The 23,556-nt window shown below is 39.1% G+C and overlaps 2 protein-coding genes across 2 annotated transcripts; both read left to right on the top strand.

Annotated features, from left to right (window-relative positions):
- The first annotated feature begins 2 nt into the window (after positions 1–2).
- Positions 3–23,534, top strand: LOC5506052 (pre-mRNA 3'-end-processing factor FIP1). Its single transcript, XM_032374432.2, has 17 exons — positions 3–101; positions 736–760; positions 1,018–1,153; positions 3,167–3,267; positions 3,333–3,400; positions 4,075–4,182; positions 4,688–4,800; positions 5,275–5,338; positions 5,613–5,696; positions 6,291–6,395; positions 6,720–7,004; positions 7,506–7,611; positions 8,261–8,310; positions 21,816–22,083; positions 22,586–22,727; positions 22,826–22,869; positions 23,056–23,534. The coding sequence occupies exons 1-17, from the start codon at positions 62–64 to the stop codon at positions 23,210–23,212; spliced, it is 1,896 nt and encodes a 631-aa protein (XP_032230323.1). The 5' UTR covers positions 3–61; the 3' UTR covers positions 23,213–23,534.
- LOC5506053 (galanin receptor type 1) lies at positions 12,267–19,378 on the top strand. The gene has a single exon (XM_032374437.2). The coding sequence runs from the start codon at positions 15,032–15,034 to the stop codon at positions 16,142–16,144; it is 1,113 nt and encodes a 370-aa protein (XP_032230328.1). The 5' UTR covers positions 12,267–15,031; the 3' UTR covers positions 16,145–19,378.
- Positions 23,535–23,556: the final 22 nt, after the last annotated feature.

Here is a 23,556-nt window from a genome sequence, read left to right as displayed (position 1 = left end):
ATCGTGCATCAGCGGGTACTAGAATAAAATATGCGCGAAGTCAACACATGTCAAATCCAAGATGGCCGATGCCGAGGACGATGAACAGTTTTTATATGGAGGTAAAGATTGCATCGTATATTCAAGCTCCTTGAATAGCATGATTCTTTTTAATATTTAAATATTCAGCCAGCTATTGTGAGAAACCATTTAGGTGCTTTAAATATGGGTTATTTGAATGTACCTTAGTAGTCATGCATACTATCAGAAAACCAACTGCCACCAACTCTTCTCATAGAAACAGGAGAAAGATCTTGATCTCGGTATAACCAGTGCTCTTTAGACATAAAAATTGGTAGTCATTTTTGTATCCCGTCGCAAAACTGCGATAGATGGTGCCTTGACTTTGTCTTAATCTAAATTTGCCGAGAAGGGAATATGTAAGAGTTGGAAAAGGCCCAATCAAATGACAGATAGACGACTTTTGAGCTAGATTTATTTCTTTTTATAACGATCAATTATTCAAATGTAATTGAGATTTTTTAAAGAAAAAAGAGATGACTAATGGAATGAAATGGACTGAAGAAATATAACGCTTTTGTTGTATTGTCATTGTATTGTCATTATGACCTCTTTTTATTAAAATCACAGCACTGGTGTTGCTTTACATCATCTGATCCAAATTTGCTGTCAATATCCAGGTGTGCTGGGTTGGTGCTATTTACATTCTAACTTGATCTTTATATATATTTTTAGATGAGCCTCAGGATAAAGGCCAAAGGTAAGAAAGACTTAATATAAATGCTACATTACCCAATGTTCTTATACAAGAGGATGTAAAGACTTTAGTAGAGTAAAAAGTACATTTGGGTATCATGACTGTAGCTAGAAAATTTGCTGTGGGTGTGAGGTAAGCCTCATTTGCTCAATATATCCTTCCTAAAACTGTGTGCCTTCAGCCACTGCTACAAGCTTTGCCCTATCAACTACTGGGTTTAAAAGTTAGGGTTATTTTTTATTATTTTTTTTACATCGCAGTGGGACAGATGGTAAAAGTACAGAAGCTCCTAAAACTGAAAAAACAGAGACAACAGAGGCCAAAGACATGGAGCCCACAGAAAATGGTGCTGTTGCAGTAAAGGAAGAAGATGATGCAAAAGAGGCTGGGGAACTGGTAATGAGATGTTTGTTTTGAGACTTGTATTCTTTGTATACACTAGATGGGATCTATACAGTGATGTCAAAAACTATTGCAACGTTTTCCGCAGCAAAATCGTGGAGACAGTGCCTAAGATTTTTCAGAAAACCGCTGTTCTGCCGCGTTGACTGTATTATGAATATAAGTTCATAAAACTGCGGCCGAAGTCTGCTGTTACCATATTTACTCATGTATAATATGCACTTAATATGCACTCTGATTTTTTAGGTAATTTTCCAAACAAAAAATAGAAAAGTAAATATTCTTGACAAAAATACTAGGTGAGAAGTATGTTGAAAAAGAATCATGACGTTCTCCTCGTAGACATCAAAAACAAGTAGACTTCTGTCTCGCCTGGGTCCTTCACTGCGTGTTATCCAGACTTTTTCAATGATTAAGATTTGGTATGTCAAAACGACCTCTTGCCTAGTTTAAATAACTTGACTAACTTAATTGCGGATTGAAATACTCAAAAGCTTTCATTTGTTTTAATTATTATGCAAATTTGTAACAACAAGTCTCATGTATAATACGCAACCCGATTTTGGAGGTCATTTTTGTGTGAAAAATGTAAGTATTTTACATGAGTAAAAATGGTAAGTACTACGCAAGAGCTGAATGTACATAAGGAGTAATTTAATTTGTATATCAAGAAAAGTCTGTTTGCTGTTTAGTTGAACTGCACGTGTGAGACAGCAAACTTTACAAACTGAATGATTTGAACTTCAATCATAACGACAGTTAACAGCTGAAATTTGTAAGCAGACGTTTCTCAATTGTTACCCAAGCTAGAAAGACTTCAGAAATAGAAATATTTAGCAATAAAACATTTGCTAAGTATATCCTAGTATTTGTGTATCATGAAACTAAAAAAAAAAAAACATTGATGACTTTCAAATGTGAGTTGAATTTAAGAAATCATTTAGGATTAACCATTTCTCTAAATGCCAATCATAATTTGTTTCACTGTGTGTTTCAAAACTGACCCGTTTTATTATCTAAAATTCTTGATTTGAAGACCTCAGGGTTGCGCAGATCACTGTCTTTCTTATAAATATCACACATTTACGCTTAACAATAGGTGTTGTTTGCCTTAAAGACTTTTATTTGCAAGCCTTCACTTCGCTATTCAAAATTAATGCACAGCTTTACCAAGCGTCGTGTTCCATTCATACACACTAAAGCGTACGGAGTAGCTGGAAAAACAATATTTTTTTTTTACACATTCATGCTTCTCGAAGTCTGAGGAGCGTATTACTAATGGTTTTTCGAATCTTTACAACAACATGTGGATCCCAGCGAAGAAAGGTTTTCCGAATTTCCACAAATTTAGGTGTTGAGTGAGCATTTAGTGATTAAAAGTTTCTTCATGAAAACAGTCTACAAAAGTCTTCCCAACATAATGATCTTTACAAACAGAGAAATGATTCCTCAAACTAGTTTCGTCTTCCGACATTTGCACATCCACATCCACATTCCTCATGATAGTTTTGTTCAACGTTTCACACATTCACATGTTTTATTCCTTTGCGAATAAACTCTATCGGAACTTTATTTACAAATTGGTTTATTTACAATTTCATTCGAAAGTTTAAAAAAAAGGATTGAAAATAAGTAAGACTAAGACTAAGAATATCAATTTATAGACCAATGTCATGGGAATCATGTGTACTTTTTGTAGTTGCGTTGGTGTATTGTACATCCTTCCCACAGTAAAACCAGAGTTTTGTACCACAGTAGAAAACTGCATCTAATTATTGGACGGTCACCACGTTTTTGTACCGAGCTTACTGCACTCAAATGTTGCAATATTTTTTTACGTCACTCTATGACAAGTTTCTTGAAAATTTACCCAGCTTAAGTAAGGCTTAATGTCAAGTGTTAACAAAAGCAATAATGTAGCTAGTTATTGCCTCTTTAGCTGGCAGAATTTGCTGGTAGTTAGCATAAAGGACAACCCTGATAGATTATACACATTCTTTATTGTAGAGCAATGAAGATGAAGAGGATGATGATGATGACGATGATGATGATGATGATGATGTGCAGGTCACTATTGGTGAAATAAATACATCTGCCACTGGTTATGGGTAAGCTGCTTTTGACTAAGATTTGAAGAGTGTATAAGTCATTAATGATATCCTGTCGCCTCTAGTGCACCATATGCTACGCCTGTCAACTGGAATTTCAAGGGGGGTGCCGCTGCTTCTAAAGCTACACCAGGTAAGACAGGTGTACTCGATAGTATATAGGCCATGCTGCTTCTAAAGCTACACCAGGTAAGACAGGTATATTCAATATATATAGGCCATGCTGCTTCTAAAGCTACTGTACACCAGGTGAGACAGGTATACTCAATATATAGGCCATGCTGACAACTTTCAGAACGTTTTATTAATCAAATTCCACTTGAGGACATCTTGTAGCGATTCAATAAAAAAATTCTTGTCTTTAAACATGGGGATCTAATTATTAATGTAATCCTTCAAGGAACACCCTGAGGGTAAATTGAATAAATTTTTTAAGACAACTGTTTAGTTAGCTTTTGATTGGTACTCTAGTCTTGTTAACACATCAGGGATAGGAGTCAGTGTCGCTTTTAAGTTAGAGCAAGGTGAAGCAAGTAGTATTCATAGTACTGTACTGATACAGAAATCCACTGGCAAATCTTAATCTTTCTGATACAGTAGTGAGGCAACCCTCACATTTACAATGATCTGAGGGACTGCTGAAAACAGTCAGCCCAAGTTAACAAAAGTCTGAAATATTCAACATAAAGTACGAATGCAAAGCCGATTCATCCTTATCTTGATATGGGTGGTTGCCTTTGTGGAGGAGAACTTGAAGATAGGGAAATTAATGAGTGCAATATTTTTTTTTCTATTTTCTTTCAACAGGAGCTGGAAGTAAAACTGTAGATGTAAATGCTGAAGGGACAGTAAATGGTGTTGGAATTTATGAGTATGATTTGGAGTCTTCAGAAGAAAAGCCTTGGAGACAGCCTGGTGAGACTTTATTGCACTTTATTGTGCGTCATTGTGCTTATACTTGAGCAGCCAGCATGAAATAATCTTTGTAACACCAAAGGGTGAAAACATCTCTGATTTGGTGGCCTGATAGTCATGATGAAAACGCAAATAAGAATAACTGGTAGTAAATTTTATCTCCCCAATCATATAGTCCCGTGTGTGTGGGATTTATTTGAGAGTGGGTGATTTTGAAAGCTATGCAATTGTTCCAAATTTATATCATGGATTATTGTGCATGTGCCAACTTGGGTCTTATGTAATAACAATAGGCCTTTAAGAAAACATTATTAAATGGTAGAGAAATATTCGTTGAGAGAGTGCTGACTGTTTGTCAACAGATGTCCTGCATTGGGTGCTTTTTTAGATTTAAGGTGGCTTATCCTATAAAAAGAGCCCTTTTTTGATAGGGGTACTTATTTGAATCAGGTTGCAAGAAGTAGGTTGTGCAGTTAGTTTAAATTGTTCTTATATATCCTCCTAGGTGCTGACATCACAGATTATTTCAATTATGGCTTCACTGAAGATACATGGAAACAATACTGTGAAAAACAGAGACGGATGAGAATGGACCTTTCAATGCAAAAGAAAATATTTGTGAGTTTGTTCCTCAGTTTCTTTCACTTTTCATTTCTAAACATCTACCACAGACAAAGTCTCCATTACAAACTTAAATTTACACTATTATGACAATCAATGAAGACATCATGTACTTTACATGCTTGTCTGTTGGAAGTGTGCCAAAATGTAGCATTTTCCAACAAGAATAAGAGTTTAATTTTCATTTGTCCCTTAGTGGAGTGGAGTGTAGTATATCAAACTCAAGGTGGCTTACAGCTTCTATTGAGGACAGTATACATTGTTGAACTTTTAATGCGGGGAATTAAAAACACACCTGCAATAAATTGTTTATTTTGCAGTGTCCTCTATTCACATCATCCTTTTTTTTTCTGATTCATTGATATTGTATGGTTTCATGCTGCTCTTGTCAGTCTTTATGTTAATCTGTAATCCACATTGTTTATGAGACAAAGCAAAATCTAAACTTCCCTTGCTTCTGTTTATTCCTAGTCACATCATGTTGCACCTACTGTTGGTGGTCCTATCGACATGCCAGGGATGATGCCCATGGATGGTGAGATACCTATCTAAAGTATTGTTAATTTTTAAAAGGGAAAAACTGCTGTTGAAGTTTGAGTAATGGAAGGGATTATCAAAAAAACAATCCAGGTTTATTAATCCATTTACCCCTAGCTTTTTGTTTAGCAAATGTTACTTCCCCCTATGTTCTTTTTTTCTGCCTGTCAAGGTGAATCACCTCTGTACCTAGTCAGCAGTATCCAAGCTTTCCACAGTGTTTTTTACCCTTGTTACATTAAACATCCTTTGATATATTCTCTGTATTTTAGGGCGTGGTCCCCGTAAAGCCGGCCCCCCGCCGGAGAGAAAATTAGAGGGCAGTATTGATGTGATAGGTGCAGTGGGGTCTAGAGGTGAGTACTGCCAATATTTAACACAGATTGTTTTAGGACTTAAAACACTTTGGGTGAGCAGTGGTCAAAAAACCGGTTACTTGAGAAACCTTTATATTTGGCTTTGGTTTTTTAAAAAGGTATGAATATAGTACTAAATAAGCTGCTAGAACCCAGCTTAACAATGGCAATCATAAATGATTTGTTCGATCAGTTCAATTATCGGGCAATTTATCAGTTACTGTAAATGATCTAATAAATTAGAATTTATTAAATTAGATTTATTTTATAATTAGAATTTGATTTATATTAGGAGAATACCTATGTCATTTGTTTTTTAAGCGCGAGGGAGGGGAGCAAGGAGGGGGAGGGGCCGTTTGTTATAGAGGGGCGTCTAAAACAAATTTGTAAGTGTACATGGGTGGGCGTCATTTAGAAAGGGGGTGTTCTTTAAATAGGGGGCATTAATTAGATCATTTACAGTACTCCCAGAGGTTTATTTTTTAAACAAGCTACTGTATTGCTGTAACAATATTAGCCAGCTCTGTTTGTATACTGTAGTAATGTCATAAGTGCACCAGAATTCTTTTCTGATTCTCTGATTGCTTGATCCAGTTGAGAGCCGTAGACATGACGAGGATGTGCCACCTCACATGATGGGTGACGATGTCCCACCAGACATGATGCATGGCAGAGGCATGGGCAAAAGGTTTCCTCCAGGTATGAAACAGTTTCCATACATTTATTCACAGTTTCACAATCAACTCTCCACTATAGGCACTCTGGTCAAGAGTGCACGGCAGAATGGATTAATATTAAATGCGGCATTAATATTATTAGGAAAATCAACGTGTCATGTGTGTACGTTTTGTAAGGGGAGTCATCTGTCGCGCTGTTGCGGGTGTGGGGCTCGCATTACGAAGTGGATATGTTTGTCACCGGGATCTTTGTTCGTATAATGCCCAAATCCTTTCCACGGATGGAGAGTTACAGTAGTCCAATTTCATTTTTATATAATTCTAACTAAACCTCTACCTACTGCAGGAGGACCAGGTGGTCCTGGCATGCCCCCTGGTGGACCCCCTCCCTTCCCCCCAACGTCAGATCCCAATATGGGACATCACCCTCCCATCAGTGGACCTCCAACAACGTCCATGTCCGGCCCTCCCATTCCAGTCCACCATGGTATGCCACCTCAGTATGGTCCCGGGCGGCGGGACATGCCTCCCCCTGGAGCTCCACCTGGAATGCTTCCGCCTGGAATGCCACCTCATGGTATGCCCCCTGGATTTGGACCTGACCAGGCCCACATGCAGTTTGAAGCAATGGGTGAGTACGGCAACACAGTACTACGGTAATACATTTTAAAGTGAGACAACTTTTAGTTAGTGGATTGAAGTTAATAGGTGAGAAAGTTTAGCTGTTGCACATCTTAAAGAAAAAATATTCCTAATGGTTCCAAGAACTTAAAAAAAATGGGTTGAAAAGTTCAGTTAGTGCTGTAGCACAGTGAAGTAAGTAATAAGAATTCTGAATTACAATTTTGCCAAAGTGGTGCTGTAGCGCATTGTAAAGATAAGCAAATTACCTAACCCAGTTAATCTAGAACATTTTTTAGTTAGTGAGGAGTACATTAGAAAAGGTCAGTTCACTAGAAGTTTATTTGAGCTTAAGTTATATCTGAAGTCCGCTGTATCGTGTACGCAGTTTGGATATTTTTTTAATATAATATTTTCAAAAGTTTAGTTCATAATTCTTTAGTTCATAATTCAATGCTTTTGTTTGTATTGCCACCCTACTTCATAAGTCAAATGCTTCATTAATTTCCAGGTTTTCCAGGTCGTGGCGGTGGTGGTATGAGGGGCAGGGGCCGTGGTTTTCCTGGTATGCCTGGCATGCCAACACCAGGAGAATTCCCACCCGGGATGGATGAAAGGTGACGTCCGCTGCAAGAGTACTGCTTCGGGGATATATGCCAAATAGCCAGGATTTGTTTAGGGATTTTTTTTTTTTTTTTAATTTGAATAAACAGTACTAGCTACGGGCGTTGTGGTATCGCTAGACTAATCAGATGATGACAAAATGTAGATAAGTGATTACAAAGACCGAAAAATAAAATAAATAAAAAAAGATAAATCTAAACTAAATTCGTTTATCTATCGGTGCAGTGAACGCTAACCATACAACACCAGATAAACGACACCAGATAAACGACACCAGATAAACGATACCAGATAAACGACACCAGATAAACGACACCAGATAAACGACACCAGATAAACGATACCAGATAAACGACACCAGATAAACGACACCAGATAAACGATACCAGATAAACGATACCAGATAAACGACACCAGATAAACGACATACAACACCAAAATCAATGTACAAGTCTATTCATTCTTTCTGTTGCTAGATTATATTAATTATATTTTGCTAAATAGAATTTTTCAAATGTCTAAAATAAACCGTCCAGTAAGTCGAATGACACTCTAAAATTAAACTGAATCTTGTTTTTTTTTTTTTCAGTTTTGAAACATGATTTTTGTTCTTAACATGTCTGTTTATCAAATTTTTTCCAGGGGTCCACGAATGGGTTTCGAGGAGGGCATGCAGCCATTCTTCCCTGGAGGTGAGTGTTAGAAAGGCCTTAGAGAATTCGCAAACGCGCGCGTGTTCCTGGCGATTTCCCGCCAAAATAAAAATTGTGACAAAAAGATAAAATGAAAATTGCCAATATAGACGTACGCAGCCTAAAGGCCTGCAGTCACTGGACTGCAAAAAAAATTATTTGCTTAACGAAGGGAAAAAATCAAATGTTTACTCATTCATTTTTATATGTAGTTTTGTATATATGATGAGGATAAAAACTGTAATTTTCTTAATCATGGTAGTCTACAGATGATTTCCAAACATATTGTTATGTGGTTCAGTGCCACGCGACGACTGAAGTCCTATTTCAGATCCAGGATGACAGAGGATCATGTAATATTTTCAAAAGTCTGACGCATTGACGCCAATTTCAAACCCCAAAGCGGGAGCTATGAAATCTTTACGGGAATGCGGGATGAGGGGCCACGCCCTCATTCAGCTTCTGAATGCTTTGACTGCAAATTGTTAAAATCCTGCGTACGCCCCTGACGAGGTATATTTTTGCGTATCTTTCTAGTCGGCGTAGTAAAATTTTCCAAAGCAAATTCCGTTGCGCTTTTGAAGGTATATTTGGAGTTCATACTTCAAGGTTTTCTTTACTGATAATGCAAGCCGAGACGTATAAACATATTCGACATTCGACAATTGGCATTCGCCATTTGCACTTCATCTGGTTGATTTTCGATTTACATACGCACATGTTATTCCAAGGTGTTTTTTTCACATACTGGTTGTATTGTACACACCCAGATACATATTATCCATAGCCTCACCACATATCTATTATCCTTTTTATAGTTCACTATAATTCACATTCATGGAAACCTCTTGCCTCTCTATCTGTTATGATAAACTCGTGATTGCATTATTTAGAAGGAACGAAAGAGGGTATTTTCCTAAGGCACGCATGAGCACCCCATTTTCAGACGTACAGTAAAACATTCGAAAAGCGAATCTCAGCTTAAAAGTTGTGTTTTCAATAGATTACAACAGCAAGCGCATAGACAAGCAGAGCATTGTGAGAACTGGTCGAAACAAAGTGCAATAAATTCATTTTCGTGTTCTTGCTATGGCGTTGGCGCGTGTGTTTCTGCTAAACGCTCTAATTACCACAACATTAGGCTCATGATCGTTGATATTTCGGCAATTCTCTCTTTGTTGCCCTTCCGGTTATTCGGCATTTTCTTGTATCTCCTTTTTATCCGCACTTTCGGCTTTCGTTGACCTCCGATTTTTACGGGATCACTCTAATTGCCCTTCCGTTTTCGCCAGCGACCTTTCTTCCCCCTTCAATTTTTTCGGGTCACTTCCGTTGCCTTTCCATTCGTTCGGCTCTCTTTCGTTTCCCATTCGCTCATTCGGCTCGTTTTCGCCTTGGTTGCATAGCGTTGGTGGTCCTACTGTGACACCTACTTGCGGTTGTTTTAAAAACCGATTATGAATGAGTTTACATGCAAAGTAATTCCCGGGGAAGCATAGAAACTGCCTGTTTGGTGTTTCTTTAATTGCCTTTGAACCATCCTTGGGGCCTGGGGCCGGATCCTGAAAAGCCGATTAGCGCTAACCCAGGGTTAGATTTGCCCTAACCCACAATTACATTTTTACCCCCGGATTAGTTCTGGTAACGTCCGAAACGCTGGTAAGCGCTAACTCTGGGTTATAGTTTGGAGGTCAAATCTAACCTTGCTCGCTAGGTGGGTTAACTAGCTAACCTACAGTTACGTTGGCGTAAAACAGGCCTCACAAACTTTGTAATAAAGTTTAATATTATGAAGTTGTCGACAAATAAGACGTTACACAAAACAATGCAAATGTCCTAACATTTCGCTTTGTTATTCGACCTTCGTTGCGATGCTGACTCGAAAATTGTGCTGGGACAGACAGAAAGCTACATGAAATTGATCCTTGAAACGTATCTGTCTCGCTAGTGTCACGCACCAACTCGAATCCTGCAAATCACATTTTTGGCAATGAAATGGAGGTAATTACAGGCGATGTAGAAGCGTTGTAGGTCTTCTCTGCGAAAACCCACCAAAGGAGATCTATTGATCTACTGGGTATACTGTGTGAATTTTACTCGCCAAACCAGTTTTTAATCCAGAGTTAGCAAATCGGGGGATTACTTGGCTTTCGGGAACGGTCAGTTATCCGTAGGTTAGCTAACCCACGATTTGCGCATTTTAACCTGGGATAAGACGCGGATCTCGACCTTTCAGAAACCGGCGCCTGACTGGTTCATGAAATTCTAAAAAAAAAGATACAACTTCATCTTTCTGTTTTCCTAATGATTTTGAACAGGCCTTCCCTGCTAGCAGAGGCCTTTGTATTTCGCTTCTAGCAGGGAAGAACAGGCCGTATAAAAAAGAATATCGCTAAGCACGGGTTTCACATCAACGCTTTAAACATCTTTACCAAGCTCGTAGTTTATTACAATTGATGATTCAAGTATGTTGATAAGTTCTAAATCTGTAAAGATATAGTACAATTAGTTACAGTTTATATTTGGAAATTTTAGAAAATAGTTTAGTTACCGTTGGCGCCTTAGTCGTTTGCCGCGCTTAGGATGGTGTTCTTGTGGTTGTGATTAATTACAGGAGAAAATAATTTTACTTTTACCATTTTTGATGGGTGTGGTTTAGTAAAACGTGTTTTAGATACAAAATCCCCTCAGTTAAAATAAAAGTTTTATTTTTATTTTTTGGAAACTAAATAGTTTAAGCTACCTGTTTTTCTTTAAAACTTTGTTTGTAAATGAAAACTTCACTATTTTAAGAGAGCTTTGTTTCGCTGTGTTATTGCGCACACCGCTTTCTATAGGCAATGTGGGTACAATCGCTCTCTTGTAATAATCCGTTATTATTACTATTCTTTTAAATTAGTATTCACGTTTTAGGTGCAATATATTCGTTTTGGTATGTTGTCACATGCTTTTCCCAACAGATAGAACAATATTCTGTCAGTAACTTTCTTTTATAATATTGGGAATATTGGGATTTTTTCACCATCGTTATTATTGTTACTTTGCTGATTTGGATAAACACTCACTAACTGAGCTGAAATGACAAGAAAAATTGACCCAATATTCTATATATGTATAAGTAAAAGTAATTAATTGCTGATTTAGGATGACTGCAAGTCATGTTCAAGATGGCCGTATTGCGAGGGCTTCGTAAACTATGACCGCGAACTGGAAGCGCAAGGCAATTATTGTAACCAAATTTAGTCTGCCATCAAAAAGGTCCGTGCTTTCTCGGACCCCCGATAGGACTACAAATTGCATACTTTGTCACCGTGATTAAATTTTTCCAAGGGGGCCGCAGGTGTGTGAAGGGGGATGTACTTGATACAAAATTGACGGGGAGGGGGGTGGGGGGTGGGGGGGGGGGGGGTGGGGGTTCAAAATTTGCCCGTTTAATAGAAGACTTTTCTGATGATTGCCCCCCTCCCCCCTTCCTACTCTTTCTTCTATCCTACGTGAGGTTATTCAAAGGTTTTAGTAATCGCCTTGAGCTAGCTGCACAATATTTGTTAAATGGCGGTGTTATTATCTGTGGAATTCTAAGCGGCTGGTTTGATCTTAGTTCGATCCTGCCATCCGGGAGCCTCGCTTTTCCGTATATTGCTTGATTGTTTTCAACTTAAATTATCACTGTACAGTAAATTAGGTTTTATCTATACCTAGAGAATTTTATTTGTTCGTGTGAATTGTGTTTTATTTAGATAAAATACGAATTAAGAATGTTCTAAAAAAAATCACATCGTTCTTTTCTATCAGAAAATCACTTTCCTTTTTCAAAACTGAAACGATTAAGAATTATACTCAACATATTTTGCGCTACTTTTTATCTCGGGTCTTTTTTTTATTATAAAAGAAGAAAAAATATTTTAATATTTCGTCCCATTCTATCCCTTCTAGCCCTTTGAAAATAAAATTACTGACGATTTCCTGACAGAATTATATATTATCAGAATTTTAAAGCGACTTTGAAAAAGTGAATTATGTTTTCCTAGTAACCTATGAGGCACTGGTTTGTTCTCTTACCATGCACGGATGCTGGATATAAAAAGCGATTCTAGCTCCCGCGTCGACCCACTCAATTCCCGTCGTGATCGCCCAATTTCCTAAAATGCTGTGATAAAAGCTAATTAAGGGCGACGCTCTACATTCGGGTATTGTTTTAGAGGTTTGAGCGGTTTTAATTATATATTTAGTTGACTAACAACTAATGAGATTTGCTATATTTCGTTTTTCCCCTTTATTTTCCGTTTAGTAAGCTTTAGTAAGCAAAAACATGTACTCTAAAAATGTCTTTTTTTCGCACAAAATTAATTAGAAAATGTGTTTTGATTTATTCACGAGGGGTCGTGTAATGAAATTCAGTAACGGATGACATTAACATATTTTTATTTTGTTTTCGTAACGCCTTTTTTCTCTAGGAGAACATCTAGGGGACAAAAATATATATATTTTTTTACAAAATATATATTTTCGCGCATGATTGAATATAAAACGTATTGTGATTTTATTTTTTATATCTTTAAAATGTTTATAAAATTTACGGCATTTACTTTTTTTCATGCGACTTTATTTTCACGCCAAAGTGCACTTTCCCACCACAGCAAAACAACCTCCTTCAGCCATGTTAGAGGTACGATTCCTCTTCTCACCGTGGGGCGTACATACGAACATCTCCGCTTGAGATAATTCCCGACTGGTACATTGCTCAATGTTCTCCAAGGGGTAATGAATGGCTATCGTTATCAGTAAATTACGAGTCTATTGTTATTCCGACGGATATTTTATGATGAAAGACAAAGGAATACCATAACTTGCGAAAAAGCAATTTCCAACGGGTTGACTCCGTTGGCTAAATATCATTACTCGAGTATTGTCTTCAACCCTTGACGGCTAATTTGAAAATGATTACATTTTCTATCTTAATGGCAAACTTGTAGTTGTGATGGATATAATATGTAGGGGTGAAATGTGTTATAGTGATTTGCACTCCAGGGTCTCTCCCACATGCTGGACGCGCAGGAAATTCGTCAAATCTATTACACACCCTGCGTGCTTCAGCGCACAGCTTCGGCCCAAATGGGGAATTCATAGCAATAACATCTAGCATAGATCTCAGCCTTTTTTCTACGTCGAAACATACATGCAAAACGAAACGTTAATATATCTGTAGGATAACTTCGTTGACATTTAGAGTTTTATTTTCTTACCAAAGGGAGTTTTTTCGTTGATTGTGTTGAAGGTGTTCGCATGTGCCCGAGTAAGTTTAGACCATATATTCTGTAATTGTTTCATTACTACTTAACGAGTAAGAAAAAACCTCAATTCCAGATACTTAGTCTGCTGCATGCTGATTTTCCCACCGTGTAGGGGTAATACTTTGGACACAGATATGAGCCTATGCAATGATCAAAGTTATAGTTCTTTAGAGACTATTAATACAACGAATCCATTTTCATAAATGGAATTTAAGATCTCAGTTCGAGAAATAAGTGATTTCAAGTTTCACTTCATATTTCGTTTCAAGTGGTGTCCCTAACATGAAAATTCTAGGATTGTTGTTCAAGGCCTCCTCGTTTGTTTTCTGTTAGACGCTTCCAAACATCTAGTCTTCTTGGCTTCGTACCTAACCGAAGTCGTGTTTAGGCCTCGAATGTGTTCCCTTCCTTTTAAAGTATTCACATGCATTAATCCAATTTCCTTTTGTTTGACGAAAACATGGATAAGTGCTCTGTTACGACAATCGTCGAATACAAATAAACTTCCCCACATTTGCATTCAGAAAGCTTTTCTAATAGGGACTTCTGGTTAGCGAGCTAGGCAAACAACCGGCGACAAGCTCGGACATTCGTTTCCGCCAAGAGTGTAGTGTACCCTAGCCTCTCTTTTTGTATTGACTCTGTAAGACAAACCCGAGTTTGTCTGTTCACATGAAATATCGAGACGCGAACAGCTGCGTTGAAGTGTGTAATTAATGTCCCCTTGCGATTTTAAATCCTAGCAATTTTACTTAAATAAGACAAAAAGGATAAATCGTTGTCAATCGCTTTTGGCTGGCGATGGTGTGAAACTCGCTCCGTGATGTTTCCACCGTATTCCGCTTCGTCTATTAGTGCGTTCATTTTGAAGTTAGCGGAACTCTCAGAGCGCCCAAATGCGAGTGCTTAGTGCTGTTAATGAACATTAATTTGCGCAGCAAGACTCAATGTCGTAGTTTTGTACGAGCTGCCGAAAAGACGAAAGAAAAAAAGACAATCTATGAGCACGTCAAGTTTCGGTTAAAAAGCGCGCGAAATATGCCCACTGCCCACATTGCCAGTAAAAGCTCGCTAAACAAATGCGTAAATATGATAGGTGTACAAAGCGAAAACCCGTGAAATATTCAGCATCGCTAGAGGGCGGAACGCTTCCTTCCTTTGCGAAGCGAAGAAATGGTTTATTTATTTGATAACACGCTACTAGTCACCGCTGAATGGAAAACAAGTCGATGCGCTTAACCATATTGCCTCTGCGCGCCGGCCTTGACGTCACAGCACCATTGGACTAGTTATTTACATGTGGTCTACCCGCGCTGTTCACTTGCTTCAACACTACTTGACGAAAGACCGCCGTAAGATAACACTTCTGCAAAGAAACAAGAATAACATTCACCAATAGACAACTAACAAACGCGCAACTCTTGGAAATGAACATCACGAACGCTTCTCGGAATTCGTCCCTAGATACGCCGCAGAAATATCTGGATTTTTTCGCCGAGCCTTTCGGGCTGATGGTGTTTCGTTTGACGATTGAAGTTGTGATATTCGCTGTTGGGGTTCTCGGGAACGTCTTGGTCTGTGTTGTGGTGTTTAAAGAGCGTCTATACAAAGCCATAGCTTATGTGTTTGTTTTGAACCTCGCGATAGCCGACCTCGGTGTGCTAATATTCAGCGTGCCGTTCGGGCTAGTGCGGACGGAGGCTATTAGCTGGCCGTTCGGCTGGTTCGGATGCAAGGTGCTGTACCCATTCAGCGATATCTTCCACGGCGTCTCCATCGCGTCCATTACCGCGATCGCGGTTTATCGTTACCGCGGTATCGTGACAGGTCGCAGCCCGGACCCGCACCGCACTCGCAAGCATGCGAAGCTCGTGGTCGCGTTAGTGTGGGTCGTCTCATTCCTACTGCTCGTCCTACCTCTCTTCTTCAGTATGCGCTACGAGAAATTCAACGGCGACTTTTACTGTTTCCCGAAGTTCTCGAAATTTTTGTACTTCAGGCTCTATCAAGCTGAGTTATTGCTCCTAACGTATATTATCCCGTTATGCATCATTCTGTTTACCTACATCAAAATCCGAGCACGTCTGCAGGAGAGTATTCAACTTCGGCTGCAGATCCGCCAGCAGTCCGGGTTTCGTCGTAACGATCACTTCAACGAGAAGAACTTCAAGGCGCTCAAAATCTTGACCCCCATCGTGGTCGTGTTCGCGCTGACAATGCTCCCGTATAACATTTACAGGTTCGCTGATATCTTCTTCGATACTTCTGGCTTTAGGTACATGCTCTTGTTTTTTAAGTTCTGCGTGGTGGCCTTCATCTGTAACAGCTCAGCCAACCCCGTCATCTATACTTTGATCAGCGATGAGTTTCGCAAGGCGTTCAAGTGGCATTTGCGCCATTGCTCCGCCAGCCCTTCCTTTGAGCACAACAAGTTCTTTTCCGTCTCCGAGCGGTTTACTTCTATGAAAATGTCGTTTCTGCATAGCAATAATATCAATGGACGAGAGGGGAGGAAGCGAGGGTCTAGCACGATACTGTGAGAGGAAGAAATCCTGCTTGTGTCTGACTGAAACTCACATAGCTATGTTCCACAAAATGTTTGTTCGCCGCGAGAAAAATAACACTATAATAGGGAGAGTAACAAACTAAGATAAACAACTTTGGCGAGGCGTTGCATTTCGAATTTTAGGCTAGTGCTGGTATATACTTTCTGTGATAGTAGTATTACCGGCAAGAAAAAAACTTTCATTGTAAGACAACCGGAGGATGGATGTGGAAAAGTCGAAAAGTAGTCATTGCGCAAAGAATTAACGAGTTTTGTTGAAAGCAAACAGCAAATGAATGAGCCTCCTAAATAAAATAATAGTACCAAATATGACTGAAACTGCGACGAGAAAGTCAATTTGATGGGAGGATCGATTATCGTTGCAAGAAAAGCGAATAGGATGAAACAGCGCCGAAGCCATAAAACGTGTGTGTTTCTCTTGTCTCTCGTGTGTTTTCTCTTGTGTTTCTAAATTTCACGGAATTCTGCGTGAACAGTACTTAAATCATAGAATAAGCCTTGGATTGTGAGCTCGTTTTAGGGATTATTCTCTCATCGTCAAGTGATAGTACACTTAGGTTTAAGCCTTGCGGAACGTCAGTTCTCCTACCAAAACAAATTACCTCCAAAATTCATACTTTGTTAAGACTATATATATTGTAATATTTGGATTCACAGTGCAAAAAAGTGAACCTAGTAAAACTGTTAAACTTGTTTATGTTCATGAAGGCTAAATGCCGCGAACATGCCGAAAAAACGAAGTGAACTTGTTATTTTTAGCACGAAATTATTTCTTTGAAAGTGTTTTTCAAGCAAAAACATTGAGAAGTACTTGTACAGAAACATCGTTCATTGTTAAAAGAATACTTGTAAAGAAATATCGTTTATTGTTTGAAGAGAGATTATTTGGAGTCTTCAGCGAGATTGGGGAATCGCGCCCTAATTGTAACATGGACATAGAAAAGTAAACTATTACTTAAGGACCAAGATAACGCAAATATGCGAAGCTGAATGCTTAGTTATGGTCCATTATGTGTTATCTTGTAAAAACAGAGGAAATAACAGTGTGAATTTATAAATATCTAGATATGTTTTCGCGGGGCAAAATCCTTCCATAAACATGTAAAGCCATAACACTTCCTTCCTCGGCTTGCCCTTATTTCACTCTGTCGAGATAATATCCAATGTCAGGCCAGATCAAATAACCTAGTTCGAGCCATAGCATCGAATTAAAATCTGTCTACGATAGAAATTCGATAAATTTGCTCGGACTATGATTTCCTTTGGGAGAATTCAAAAGGATGGATTATGGTTTTTAAGCTTGTTTCTCGCCAATAACTAGTGTCGGATGTTTAAGACGAGATAACACTGCTAAAACCCAAATACTGAATGTAATGCATTGTATTGTTAGTGTTCTCCGTGCCTGTAGGCGCTTCTAGCTATCCTCCTACACTTCTTTTCACACAAAACACCCAACAAACGATTCCCAAACATTACTCAGATATCACATAACGATAAAACTGCGCAGAAAACTTTAGCAGAAAGCGCCAGTCTGCTCCCCCTGTTTTAGTTCTTTATTTCTTGTATTAGGCGATTTTTTGTCGGCTTTATTTCTTTTGATATTCAGCCGGCACCATGTTCAAATTTGGCTCCAAAGGTGCACGACTCACCGGCTGCAGTTCACTATTCTATAACGTGGTGTTACTGCCAGTGTAACGCTCGTATGGAAATTCTGGAACCTTCGACGATTAAACTCGAGTAAAAGGATAAGATATTTGCCCTGCGCACGGTCGAACAATATCTAAGTAGACTGCGAAAGATCGATTAGAAAACCATCAAGTGCGCGTGATTATTCATTCTCAGAGTGTTTCGAAAAAAAGTATACTTGATGAGACATCACCATGAGAAAAGGTGTCACAGTTGAGAATAAAGAATATTGCAGGACAAGTGCCAAGGCCAGTGAAGCGAAAAAAAAAAGCATAGTCAGATCAATCGCTTATCAAGGGCTCTAGTTACACCTTCCACGTGGAAAAAGACGACCCTTCCAGTTGTTAAATCCCAAAAAGACTTTTACACATAGAATACTTCAGTATTTTTTCCGTTAATACTCTCTTCTTCGCAGTCGTTCTCTCACACGATGTGGAGATGAAAAAGTCGAACCCTACTAAGGCACAAATAAAGGAGGAAGGACTATCCACCTTAACGATTGCCGATCATTCTCCCATTCCTTTACATTATAATCTGTCAGTCTCAAAGCCCCTGAATTGAACTAGTTGTCGAGATCCAGACAGTGAGATCTACTTTACTTGAAGTGCTCCAATTGGTGTGAGCTCGGAAGCTAGGATCTGAAAGCTGGAGTTTCCCTGGTAAATGGATCCCGTATCAAGGCGTGTTGTAGTTGATCGAGTGCTTTAAGAGCCTTTTATCGATACTCTCCTTTCCTGACAGCTCCGTCTCTAGATATTCGCGACAACACTTGATCTCGTAAAACAAATTGGTTCAGTATCAATCATCACTAATTTAATAACTGCACACTGCAGTTAATTTATAATTTTTTTATTATCAAATTTTGATAATGCGAGCGAAGGTTTACAGTCGCCTTTTAAAAAGATTCTTGAGTGACAAAACTTTTTTTGCGAAAATAGATGAAAATTAGATGTGCATCTTAGTACCGCACTAAATCTACCTTTTAATTTAAATTTAAGCCTCAATTCTTTTGCTAAAGCATGTTAGGCTACAGAGTCTTTACTATTTACGTATGCTGACACGTATTTACTTATGTTTACACGCTGACATTATAACTATGTGGACGATTTTTCTTTCTATAATTTCACGTATCATCCTTTTTGAATCGTGAAATGCGTCTTGTACTTTAAGCCTCTTTGGCAACTTTTTCTTAATATTTTACGATTTGTTCGTCTGTCATAACAGAGCGAGCGAGCCTGCAATTAGCAAGGCGTCGACGACCCAGACAACCTTTGATTTGTCAAAGCCATTCAACGTTTTGTATTAGAAGTCGTCTCTTTCCGGCTTTTTTTTACATCTACTTTCGTTCTCTGTCAGTTTCTGAAAAAGGGAAATAAAAGAGGATGCAAAGTCTAGAGGTTTTGATAGCAACTTCACATACTTTAAATGGACATGTTCGCTTGTTGTGTAGAATTGCCACCTTTTTAAAGAGAGTCAGTCAGCCTCTCTAGTCAGACTTGTGTTTACCTCGCTGACCTTGCACCATTTAGATAAAGTAATGAAAATATAACAGTAGCGGATCTAGGAGGAGGGTTTAGGGGGTTAACCCACTCCCCCTTTGGGGCTACCAGAAAGCCATATCTAACAAAAAATTACCCCCTCCCCCTACTCAGCCACCCCCCCCCCCCCCCTTAGCGAAAAGCTAGATCCACCCAACCTATGGTTAACTCAAATTCAATCGTTTAATTTGCCTCAGTCAAACACACCTTTGTAATTGTTCTCAACCAATATTGAAAACAATAATTTATTTGAAGATGTCCCAAAAAAAACCCTTTAAAATTCATGTACTATATTCCATAAGATTCTTTTACCATATTCCATAAGATTCATTTACCATATTCAATAAGATTTATTTACCATATTCCATAAGATTCATTTACCATATTCCGTAAGATTCATTTACCATATCCAATAAGATTCATTTACCATATTCAATAAGATTCATTTACCATATTCCATGAGATTCATTTACCATATTCAATAAGATTCATTTACCATATTCCATGAGATTCATTTACCATATTCAATAAGATTCATTTACCATATCCAATAAGATTCATTTACCATATCCAATAAGATTCATTTACCATATTCAATAAGATTCATTTACCATATCCAATAAGATTCATTTACCATATCCAATAAGATTCATTTACCATATTCAATAAGATTCATTTACCATATTCCATGAGATTCATTTACCATATTCCATCGAAAATGTCCCAATAGCTTCCTCAAACGAGCGGATGGAAATGGATGCTTTCTCGCATTTGGCGTTTTGCTAGAATGACAAAATGGCGGCCGACAGAGGCACTTCAAAAAAGAAAAGGAAGTATCACTTTGAAGAGAAGACATGTCATTAAGGCCATTCTCGAGAAGAACTTGGGAATGTTTTAATCAAAACGGGCACAGGGAGCTCAGAGCGATACTACCACAATCTTTGCCCAAACGCATCATCGACCCAGGGCAAACGCCGTTCTTTCCATGTGCAGGGCGTTCTTTCATGTGCCGTTCCTGATACAAATGCATGCAAATGATCTAGGTCGATTATCCCATGTTTATTTGTATGTATTTTCATTTGTAATGGTAATTGAAAGGAATGGCGTTTTACCCTGCACATGAAAAGAGCGGTGTTTACCCTGCACATGAAAAGAATGGTTTTTGCCCTAGAAGGCCTAAGGTCACGTTACACTCGTCAGTGGTCAGATATCTAAGTGCGAACAGGATTTCTCTCTTACTCGAGGCATTTGCTATTTCTGACTAATGATTCGCATCATTTGCTTACTTGTTCCTGTTTTTTTTTTATGTATTGCCCTGAGTGGGCATTAGACTGCCATGCCTGTTTCAATCTTTGCATTTATCCCTTCTAAATTTTGTTGCTGCTGATAAAATGCGGCTTCTCCTTGCATTCGTTCATTTGGCCTGTTTTCTGGAAACAACAATAAAATAGGGTAACTGAGCCATTATATTTATTTATGTTTTGTTCATTATCATCCACCCGCTAATTGTTGTGATATTAATGCACAAATGCGAGTAATGGGCGGCCTATACAGGATAATTAAGGATTTTACTTAACTTCTTGATGACGTCATCAATTGAAAACTCCGACTTCCGTAAAATGTGTAGTTGATTGCGCATAATTCACTTCTGTCACTCAATTCGTCTTACATACGACTGGACATAAGTTCAACACAAAAACACTAAAATAATGTCGCTTCACGTAGGGAGCTTGAAGAATGGTTACGTCTCCCAGTCTTACAATATCGCAAGCGCTACGAAGTTTAAAATGTTACAGAATCGCACTGGCGTTAGCGTTATATTACAGTTACAAATTTATAAATAGCTGAATAAAGAACATGGGTTTGAAGAAAAATTGTTGATAGTTTTTTATATCTCCTTTTAGGTTGTCGCGTTTGCGTGATTTGTTTGACGATCTTTATAGATGACGTAATTGTGGTATTGAATTTAAGTAAATCTCCTCAATCCAGTTACAGTTTATTCATAGAAGTGCTGTCATTATATTTGCAGCAAAAGCGTTTATAATCTATCAAGTTTGAAGTGGTCTTGCTAAAAACCGGAAAAAAGTCTTTTAGCGCTGAGCCTACTTGTCTGTCATATACGATCATGCCATCGCGACAGTTTGTTGGGTTCCATTGTCTGCGCGCGCGACTGAACTCTTACAAATTGATTCACAGCAGTTTGTTGGGTTCCATTGTTTGAGCGGCAGTTTGTTGGGTTCCATTGTCTGCGCGCGCGACTGCACTCATACAAATTGATTCATAGCAGTTTATTGGGTTCCATTTATTGAGCAGCAATTTGTTGGGTTCAGTTGTCTGTGTGGGCGGTTGTACGCTCTGTCAAATTCGTCCACGATTAGTTTTTTTTTTTTTTAATTTTTCTCCAATTTTCTCTTTCTCAAGATCCAATGCAGCCATTCCCGCCGATGATGGGCCCCCCTCCACACGGGCTGCCCTGGGATGCGGCGCTCGGAAGAGGATTTGTGCCGAACTTCAATCGCGATGGGTTTCCTGTGGGCATGATGAGGCCTGGTGGCGAGAGTCCCGGGCGCATGCGTAGTGACGAGGATAGCGAGTACGGGAGCAGCGAGGAAGACCGAAAGCGCGAACGGGAACATAAAAAACGCGATAAGGATAAGGATCGTGAGAGGAGCAGAGAGCACAGAGAACGGTAGGGGATGGGGGCATAAGGGCGAGGAGGGATAGAGGTGGGTGGGAGCAAAGGGTGACAGGATATGAATAAGAAGTTGGCAGCTAAAGGAACGGGGAACGACCATCAAGGGTGGATGGTGGGGGCAATGGAGAAATGAAAAATGGAGAGAAAAAAAAGAAATGATAAAACAATTTTTAGGGCAGAAAAAACGTTGATGGGACCCATTATGTTGAGTAGGGGGAGTCGATGAAGGAAAGGGTAATGATGACTAACTTGGTAAGAGAGAACGATGTGGAGCCGGGCGAGCAACACCAGTATTGCTAACAAAAAACAGCCATAATTATTTGCGCGGTTTGTACATCATGTTGGTAGGTGCTGTTCAGTATTTAGCAAACACCTCCTTCGTCTCGTGATCAAACGGCCGAGACGGTGCCCGCAATTATAGCTGATGTTGACGCTGCTCGCACGAGGCTCGGTATTCCCCAATAAGCCAATCTCACTCCTAGCTTTCGAACTGTAGGACCCGAGAGAGACACAGCGACCGTGACCGGTCACCTCGTAGAGAGCGTGACAGAGAAAGACGCGAGCGTGACAGTAGCAGTCGCCGTCATCGAGACAAGGATCGGGACAAGGGCAGCGACCGCGACCGAGATAAGCGCGAGGTAGGTCAGACCTAGCTGGAGACACCACAATATTCGATACAATTTGAGATCGCGCTCGTTTAACTTGTTTGAATAACCTTTTTTTTTTGTTTTCGAAGGAGCGGTCTAGTAGGAGAGAAAGGTCAAAGGACACGCGAGAAAAGTGAGTACGTTAGTAGTAAACTGACCGATCTGCTTCATCAGCTACGTCACATGACGTCATTTCGACGCCAAATGTATTTTGCTAGGACCAGCCAGTGATAGATCCATGACGTCATGATAAAGTCTTCATAGTAGTATAGAGGGAACGGTCGAATAAACAATACATGACGTTTTCGACTCTCTTCAGGAAACGTCATAAAGGCTCGAGCGAGGCCCCGAGCACAGATGGACAAGAAGAGGGGGAACTGGTATCCAAAAAGAGAAGTCGTAGATCACGTGAGGAAAAGAAAGAATCCAAATCAGAAGCGCCCGCTGAACCAGAGGAGGGTCAGCTGTCTTCCTGATGCGTCTCTCAACATGCGCGAAAATTAAACAGAGCATTTTAACATTTGCAATGCGACCTGCATTAGACGTTCGTGCGATGGCCAAACGGAATGAACTATGAACCCTTTCACTTTAGAGCTAAAAAAAAGGTTACGTTCTCCCAATTAAAAAGGTGGAGAGAAATCAGATTATTTCTTCAAAAATATAAGAAATGTTTCTCAACTTGTCACCATGACACTGAGAATCGTCGATCTCGTGGAAATGAAAGGGTTGATATCTTCGTATGCATATTTTGTACAGACCTTAGGACATGTGTTACACAATAAACCTACCACTTACAAATCTGGTTGTTGTTACAAATCCA

This window comes from Nematostella vectensis, chromosome 10, assembly GCF_932526225.1.
Source record: "Nematostella vectensis chromosome 10, jaNemVect1.1, whole genome shotgun sequence".
NCBI lineage: Eukaryota > Metazoa > Cnidaria > Anthozoa > Actiniaria > Edwardsiidae > Nematostella > Nematostella vectensis.
Note: the sequence above shows the minus strand (reverse complement) of the source record. Positions and strands in the feature narration are given on the sequence as shown.